The sequence below is a fragment of the Chionomys nivalis genome, chromosome 10 (genome assembly GCF_950005125.1).
Source record: "Chionomys nivalis chromosome 10, mChiNiv1.1, whole genome shotgun sequence".
NCBI classification, from domain to species: domain Eukaryota; kingdom Metazoa; phylum Chordata; class Mammalia; order Rodentia; family Cricetidae; genus Chionomys; species Chionomys nivalis.
Genome location: NC_080095.1, coordinates 8153089 through 8162292, shown reverse-complemented (window position 1 = coordinate 8162292; position 9204 = coordinate 8153089). Strand labels below are relative to the sequence as shown.

Genomic DNA, 9204 nt, shown 5'->3' with positions numbered 1-9204 from the left:
CTAGATCCTCCTCACCTCCCTGATATCTAAATTGCACAGCCTTGCTTTCAATTTTTCAAAAACAATCTCATCTCTCTTTTTCTCTCTGAATCTCTATCTCTGTCTCTCTGTCTCTCTCTGTCTCTCTCTGTCTCTCTCTCTCGCTCTCTCTCTCTCTCACACACACACACACACAGAATCACCTAAACAAAAGAATCAGGAACAAAATATATAAACCAAAGATTAGCAAGACAAGAAAATGCCCAAATAAATTTACGTAGTTAAAGAAACATCTTCAAAAATACCACTGTGTGATGTATTGATGTTTGTATAAGACCTATTGGGAAGTGTGTTTAATTCAGCCACTGAAATTCCCCTGAAGTACACTATTTTTTTTTTGCATGTTCATACCAATTACAGATAGTTTCTTCTTTAGGATTGGGAGTCCTGTTTATTTCCCCTCTTGGCAGTAGGTCCCATGTTGTTTGAACATGTGCAAGCCCTGTATCTACTTACACAGTCTAGTGAGTTCATAAGTGCATCAATCCTATTGTGTCTGAAACAGACTGTGTCCTTCGACTCATTCACCACCACTGGATCTTAAAGTCTTTTAAGCTCTTCTTCTACATTAGTCCTTGAGTCCTGAGGAGAACATTTGCTTAAGACAACACATTTATAACTGAGTGGTCCAATATTGCTCATGCTCTATAGACTGTACATTTGAGATTCTCTATGTTATTTCCCATATTCTGAAAGAAGCTACACTAATGATACTTGTGTGAAGCACAGATTAATATGCATGTACACGCATGCCACTGGGAATTATTTTATTGTTCTATTCCTTTAGCACATTGTCCCTCAACCTTCCTACTGCTGTAATCCTTTCATATAGTTCCTCATGTTGTAGTGACCACAAAATGTAGTGATGAGTGGCAGGCTAAGTTCCTGGCACCCGGCCGCCTACACGGCTAGCTTTATACCCAAAATTATTACACAGAAACTGTTTTCTTTTAAATACTGCTTGGCCCATTAGTTTTAGCCTCTTATTGGCTAACTCTTACATACTGATCTAACTCATTTCTAATGATCTGTGTAGCACCATGCGCTGGCTTACCAGGAAAGATCTTAACCTGCGTCTGTCTGGAGTGGGAGAATCATGGCGACTCCTGACTCGGCTTTTTCTCCCAGCATTCTGTTCTGTTTACTCCACCTATCTAAATTCTACCTTATCAAAGGCCAAGCAGTTTCTTTAATAATTAACCAATGAGAGCAACAGATAGAAAGATGACCCTCCTCCATCATTTCCCCCTTTTCTGTTTAAACAAAAAAGAAGGCTTTCATTTTAACATAGTAAAATTACATATAACAAAACAGTTATCAAGCAAGAACTACAGTTACAATATTTACATCTATTTTTTATCATAACTAAGGAAAACTATAACTATCTATTTATTCTTCAACTCCATCAAAGACTCCAGAAGGATATAGTATTACCTAAGCAAACAAGAAATCCAAAATTCTAGAAATGACAGAGACATCTCACTGCCTGGACAGTCACCCAAAGTTCCTTTGTACCATTGGGGCATCCATCTTCAGCCTTCAGGCCCATAGTATCCAGCAGATATTTTTATCAAGCAGGAAATTCCAAAAACAGTTCAGTCACTTTCTGCTGTGTCCTGCAGAATGTCTCACAGACTCTTTCATGAGTCAGGAACCCCGAAAGACCATCTCACCTTTAGGCAAGTTCAGCAGTCTTCTCTCTATAGGTTCTTTGTGTCCAGTTTATGCAACAGTCCAGGCAAGAACAGTTTCTTGCCCAAATGGCTATCCAACTCCATAAGGAGCCTCTTCGATGCCCATCTTCCTCTTGAAGTAGCTTGGCGCTGCCATGAGCAGACGTGTCTCATTGTCATGAAAAGCCCTAAGTTATTAAAACATCAAATGCCATATTCTGTAGTCTTTGAAAGATGTGAAGAATGCCTATCCAACTGAAATATATCTGTATATATCTAGTAAATCTAACTAACATGACTACAAGCTTTACTATTAATGATGATTATTCATCAACAACTTATATTTCCTATTATACATTTTTAAATTAACTACACAATCACAATACCTTAATTAATATATTCATATCTATATCATATCCCCCTTTAAATGTAAAAGAGCATTTATAAACCATATTTTGGAACATGGGCACAGTTTTTTCTCTCCAAACTGCTTCCTGCTGAATGGGGGCATCGTTAATTAGGTCTTTCATGGTATAACCTGTGTGCCAGGGTCATCTCAGTTGGCAATTGAGTGAAGTAATTTTTTGAGGGTGTTCACAGCAACCTTTCAGGAGGGCATGGTCTATGGTAATATTGGGATAGAAATAATCCACAGGGTCTTATCCTCTGTGAAAACAAAAGAAGAAACTCCTTTCCAAAGCATCATATCCTTAGACCCAAATTCTGAAGTCATAATACCCTTATGATATCCATTCTTGGCAGCCCATATAATGAAATGTCTCTCTGTACTTAGCTCTTTTACAGTCAAAAATTTTAAAGAAAACACAATGTACATAATCCAGACTCTCTGTGAATTTTCCATTTTTACATGGCTTATTTATCATTATTTCTTTTAATCTATAACTATCTGTACACTGTCTCTTTAAAGACTTTACTTTTTTTTTCTTTAAAATACTACCTAAACAAAAAATTATTTCGTTGATATTATGTAACTGTAATTTTCCACTATGAATTAGTGTAAATATCTGAATTACAAGGTACCTGATATGTGACCTATGTGAATGAGTTCTTTGACCCCTGTGAAAGGGTTATTCAATTCCCTAAGAGGTCATATCCCACAAGTGGAAAACCGTTGATTTAGCATAACATTGGGTTTCCTATAAGCAACCTCACTACAACTTCTAGAATGTTCTAGCAGTTTCAAGTATGGTTTACATTCATAGAGCTTTAAATCCAAACAAATAATGGCTGATTAATCCCACAATATTTGTGCCACTAATGAATACACAAGCATATCTAACTGGCAGATCACCATTGTGGGTCACAGATTGTTGTTAGGTTTATTATTACACTTTTCGTCTGCGAGCCTAACAAGTACCTTCAACTGCTGTGAAATCAGTAGATAAGTCCTCCAGTAAGGTACCAACAAAAATTCTCCATGTCTGATGAGATATATAAGTGTTGTCTTTAACAATAGGGTTTTACCATCAGTTTGTGAAGAACAACCAAGCCTTGGCGGTAGCCTGAGTTATTTTGTGATTTACATGAAGCCACTTTGGTCAATGATCAAATTTATGAATGCTTGTCTAGGAATGCCAATCTTCCAAATATCCAGTAGTTTACTGAAAGTTTCAATAATTTGGAATCTGCTCTTTGGGGGATATGAGTCCAAAGATTGAGTGCAAAAACATCTCTAAACCACCTGGGTTAGGAACAAGACACCCTTAATACTTAAAAAACCTGATGGAGACCAGCTTCAGGAAAGTTAACACAAGGGTAGGAGCATGAAGATAAGAAAAGTCAGTAATGAGTATGAGTACATGCATGAAAATAATAAAATAGAAGCATAGGATAGCATCAGGAGGGAGTTCCAGTGAACACTGAAATTTGCCTGCATTTAATTTTTCAAAGACTTTTATATCCCAATACAACCAGGGGAAGAAGACAAAAAACTGCTTTCACATGATAGAAAAGACAACTGGAACAGTTATTTGCTTCAATACTATGACACCAAGTCATTAGCACTTTGTTGTTTAGGCAGTGAACTCACCCTAGGCCAAGTATCCTTTAGGAAGTCACTCTCAAGGTGAAAACTATTTCAAAATGAGGAGCCAGGGAATGCTTGAAAATCCTGATCATTGGTCAGGATAGAGTGGATCAACTTAATGTCAAAAGGACCAAGTAACCACATCCTAGGTCAGGATGTGCAGTCTCACTTGCCAACAACTTTGGACAAATCAAAACTGTCTGACTTTCAGACAATATGGAACTATGTTCACATTTTTAGGCCTCCACAAAAATCTTAGGAACAGATTTTCATTCCTGAATAATTTTTAAAAGGGACTTCATTTGTGTATCAGGAAGCCAGGGCTCTGAAACAAATAGTGTAGAGGAATCCCCAGAGGCTAGCAGGAAATCTATGTCCATTCCCAAACCTCTGAATTGTAGGAGTAGGGCATAGAACTGAGAAGCAGCCTGAGATATTGTGCTGCTGTCAGCAGAGGCTGGGTCAATGTGCTCTTCGTGCACAGAAGTATGTAGCAGTATCTGGAACATACAGACTGGTGGTGTTAAGGAATACCCAGTTGTTGGTGTCCTTGGAGACTATGAGCGAACTCTTTAGGGGTGTGTTGTAGAACTTAGTATCATCCCACCAAATGTTTGCAAGCCACTTCAAACCCTTTCCTGGGGGCTGATGGAACTAACTCACACCTATACCAGAAGTGCTCAGTGAAATGCCAGAGAAAGACCACGTCAGTATGAGATCCTGGGAGCGCTGAAACAGCCCAGGGCCAGATTCCTTCAGTGTAATTTGGGACAGGATAAAGGTGGAGAAAGGAAAGCAAAGGATAAGATTGGAATGGGTGATAATATAGAAATTTGCCCTATAGTGAGTCTTGGCACTCACATGCAGGGTTTATCAAAAGCAGGAATGAAGAAGGACATCTGTCCATGGCTGCACACTAGTGAGTACCCAGACCCAGCTTTGGTTTTTCAAGGCAGAGTTGGGAGAATCCCAGAGAGATTTGCATTCCTTGCTAGGTGTTGAATTTCATGAAGTAATGAAGTATTAAGACTTAGGGTGAGCCAGTCTTTGAGGGGAAAGCCAGAAGACCTCACTGGAGTTCACTTTTACCCCAGAGAAAGTAGCCCACATGGTGAGCCAGGTATTCAGTATATAACACATCTCATGAGTTGTGAATGGAGCAGAGAAGAGTAGGTGACCTTGCAGGCTGACTGCTATGCAGTCTATAATCGCATGGGAGAGAGTGATATCTCGTTGACTACTAATCTGTTAATTTCCTGCCTCACGTATTAGAGATTTCTATTTATTCAATATTAGTAGCTTCATCTTTATACTGCTCTGTAATTCTTTAAAAACAGCACCAACAGAAAACATTAACTGTTGGCAAAGACATGATTAGTTAGCTCATTTCTCTCAGCCCTTGAGCATACTGGAGGAGGGCCAGAAGTACAGAAGACACTGAAAGTAACCACACAGGGCCTGGTACTGTGACGTTAAAACACAATGCAATCTCTTTTTTATTGCCACAATGGATGTTTTAGAGTTAAGAAAAACAATGATTTGCCTAATTTTGAACACCTTTCACAGTGACTTTGTGATGTGAACCTGACTTAAAATATAGAAAAAACTTGAGTAAACTGATTTCTTTAAAGAAATCTATGTCAAAAGTGATCAATTCATTTTTAGGAATAAACTTCTTATTTAAACGTTTAAAATATAAATACATCAAGATGTGCCTAACCCATGACTTTCCATTACCACAAAGTTATAGTAACACTTTATAAAGAAACCAAACCCTCAGTGCTGAGAGGCAGCTGAGGCACTGAACCCCCATGGAAGGATGGGCAATAAAACCTGCAACTACACTTGGTTCATATTTCAGGGCATTTCAATGTCACAATGACTTTTCATTCATGATTAAATTATATATATTGAAATAGGATTGTATCTGACATTATCTCTATGAGATTCTTAGATCATCATCAATGTCCTCATCAAATGCAAGGGGTAGAATGGTTACACAACAAAAAAGAATCCTGGAATGGATGATAACAGGAGCAATGAGGCTCTTTCCAATTTCTAGCTATTATCTGTAGAGTAGTAGTGAACATTATTGAGTGAGTGTCTCTAGAAGGATGTAGAGTCATTTGGGTATATGCTCCGGAGTGGTATAGCTGGATGCTGGTGTAAGGCTATTCCAACCTTCCTCTGGAGCAGTCGCACTGATTCCACAGTGGCTGTACAGTCACTTGACTGATGCCTTACATTGTTGAGTTTTGTTCAATTCAGAAGACATAATCAGGACATTCCCTTGCCAGCTGATCATTAATGCTTTTCTGTTGGTGGAGACAGGAGAGTGCTTTATGAAGACTGTATTTTAAATTCAACAGAGACTCTAATGTCTCTACCATAGAATAGGCCAACGATATTCCTGCCTACCACAATATATAAATTTTTGACATAACATTCATAATTCAAGGGGATTTATGTTGGTTACAGGAACATGCCAAACTATCCCTCTAAACTACAGAGATTTCTTACTGATTCAACCCCTTGAGATTATCAAGTACAACAGGATTCCATGCTGCTTGTTATTGCCCCAGGTACCCAAAACTAATCACTCTATAGAACAAGAGTGATTTCATCATATCCAGAAGAACATGAAGAATGAGGTTGTGTCAGAGAAAGTCAGTGTCTGTAAAAGCTTGAGACTGTAGGTCAGGGTACTGGTTCTGGAAAGGCAGTAAACTTAAGATCAGATTATTATGAATAACCTCAAACCTACTCTTAACACTCATGTATACACACTGGGTAAATAAATCAGTTGTATGAAAAGTAATTTAATGATATTTTTGTCAAATTATAAGATTTACACTTATGTGGTAGTACAGTATGATGTAAATATCTCTTCCATTCTGAGAAGCTGAAATTCTGATGCACAACACATCTAAGATTTAAAAACACACATTCATGTTACTTAAGACTGTGAGATTAGTTTTGTTTAGTCAGATGCGGTTTTCATGAACTTTACTCGTAAAATTCATATTATACATTATTCAAAGCTACTCCAAAAGGTTCAAGTCTCTTAGAGCAGAGATAATTCTGTCACTATGGATTAACACAGTTTTCCCTTCTTTAGTGTTTTATTACAAATAAACATGTAAATGGGGGTCAATTAGCATCATTATATTTATAGAGAATGAGGCAGAAAATCAGGCACTCAAAGATTATTTCTCTGTAAATCTTCAGGCTAGTCATATCTGTCATCTCAGTCCCAGGGCAGCTTCCTGTTTCTCCAGGGTTTCTGACACATTCAGGATGTGGTTGCAACACTGTCTTGCACAGTAATAGACTGCAGAGTCTTCAGATGTCAGGCTGCTGAGCTCCATGTAGGCTGTGCTGGAGGTGCTGTCTGCAGTCAGTGTGGCCTTGCCCTGGAACTTCTGATTGTATTTAGTATTACCATCTCCAGGAAAAATCCTCGCAAACCACTCCAGGCCCTGACCAGGACTCTGCTTCACCCAGTGAATATAGTAATAACTGATATCATCAGAGGCCCTGCAGAACAATTTCACTGGGGTCCCCGGCCTCACAAGCTCAGGCCCAGACTGCTGCAGCTGGGAGTGGACACCTTTAGAGAAAAGACAGTTTAGGTGTCATTTTCACCTCAGTCTCTGTTTCCTCTTCAGACTTGGAACTGGAATGCCCTTTACCTGTAGTTAGTGACAGGAGGAAGAGAGTGATCCAACTCCACTCCATGGTAATGACCTGTGTGCTCAGTGACTGTGGAGAGGACACTGATCATATGTTCTTCTGGAGTGTGGACATCTTTGTATTTACCACTATAGACTCATGTGATTTGTATATTCATGAACAGTGTACCTCTTCGATAAAGTCCTAGTACAGCTTTAGAAGAAAGTGGTAGAGGACCTTGGGTCAGGGAGCAGGATGCTAAAGTTCAGTTCTAATCCTGTCTGAGGAAATAAAACCCATACTATATCCCCAAGCCTTGTGCAGACCTGTGGATGTAACATCAAGTCATAAGCCAAGCTTTCAGTTTACAAAAGACTTCAGCCAGAGACAGTTGTTCCTCTTGTGTCAAAAGATATACAATTAGTAGTTGTGAAAAGGATTTCAAAACTTGTAAATTATGAGAACTACTAGTGTTTTCTCATATACATGAAATTGGCAAATGTTTCTCCAGAAGATTGCATACTAAAACACTTACATGAATGATCAAAAGTGAAAATGTCTCAGAAATTTTTGCTCACAAATGTTATTGCAGCATTATCTACAGTAGATAAATTATAGAAACAAACTACAGGTCTTTGAACAAATGACTGTATCAAAAAACATGATATATATGCTATAAAACATAATTTATTTATCAGCAATGTATAAGGAACTTATATCACTTTGAGGAAAATGAATGCAATTGGTGCTGACATTATTAAGTATCTGAGGACCCTCTCAGAAACAGATATTGTCTGAGTCCTATTTGTAGTCATTAGATATCGTATAGTTAGAAATAATTGTGAATGCACATATGTAAGGACATAGAACTGAAAATGTCCCATAGAATAAAAGTGGAAAATGGATGTGGAGGGGCAAGAAAATGATAGGTTAACTTTAAAGGGTAAATATGTAAAGTGGACCTTTTACACCTATATGAAAATTCTAAACATATGGAATATTGCTATTTCAGAATGATTTTGTTTATACCATACAATTTTCATTTATGAATTCAATATATTTTGATCATATTCTCACCCACTATATCCCTCTTGCTCCCCTAATGATCTCCCAAAACAAAATGTCTTTCTTCTAACATATTGACCTTTTTTGTATTGTTAATGAATAACTCACTAAGTGTAATAAATGCTTTCTTTATGGATATGGTGGGCCTTATCCACTATCGCATAAGTAACTGCCAATTGGGCACACTAAAAACAAAGTGACTCTAACTTCCTATGCACTCTTCCAATGCTAACATCTCCTCAGCTGACAGGGATCCATGGGTAGTCCCTCCCCCATCTGTGTTGTAGTCTTTTAAAATACACTTTTTTTAGTAAGGGGAGGGGGCAGGGCACACATGTGCCAAGGAACTTAGAAGACAACTTATGAAGTTCAGCTCTGTTCTTCTAAGTGGTGGCTTTCAAAATCAAACTAACATTATCAGTTTGGACAAGAGACACATTTAGCTGCTTAGCCTTTCCACAGGCTTTCATGCTGTAATTTTAACTGATTGGATTTTGTGCAGGATTTAGGCTGGTAACAACAGCTGCTAAGAGGTCATTTGAGAACACTTCAACCACTGTAGATAGATTTCCATGACTTTCAACCTCATTCTCTGAACCTTACATTGGTTCTTTTCTCTGTTTCATGATGATCCTTGATTTGGGGGAAGAAGGAGGTTGATACAGAGGATTCACTGTGACTGAGTACTCAGTCCTTCATTCTCAGCAC

At 38.2% G+C, this 9204-nt stretch overlaps 1 gene segment (V, D, J or C); it reads right to left on the bottom strand.

The window, feature by feature from the left end:
- Positions 1-7001: 7001 nt before the first annotated feature.
- Positions 7002-7504, bottom strand: LOC130882743 (Ig heavy chain V region VH558 A1/A4-like). The segment is given in 2 exon segments: positions 7002-7369; positions 7452-7504. Coding segments are annotated over 2 exon segments (414 nt in total).
- Positions 7505-9204: the final 1700 nt, after the last annotated feature.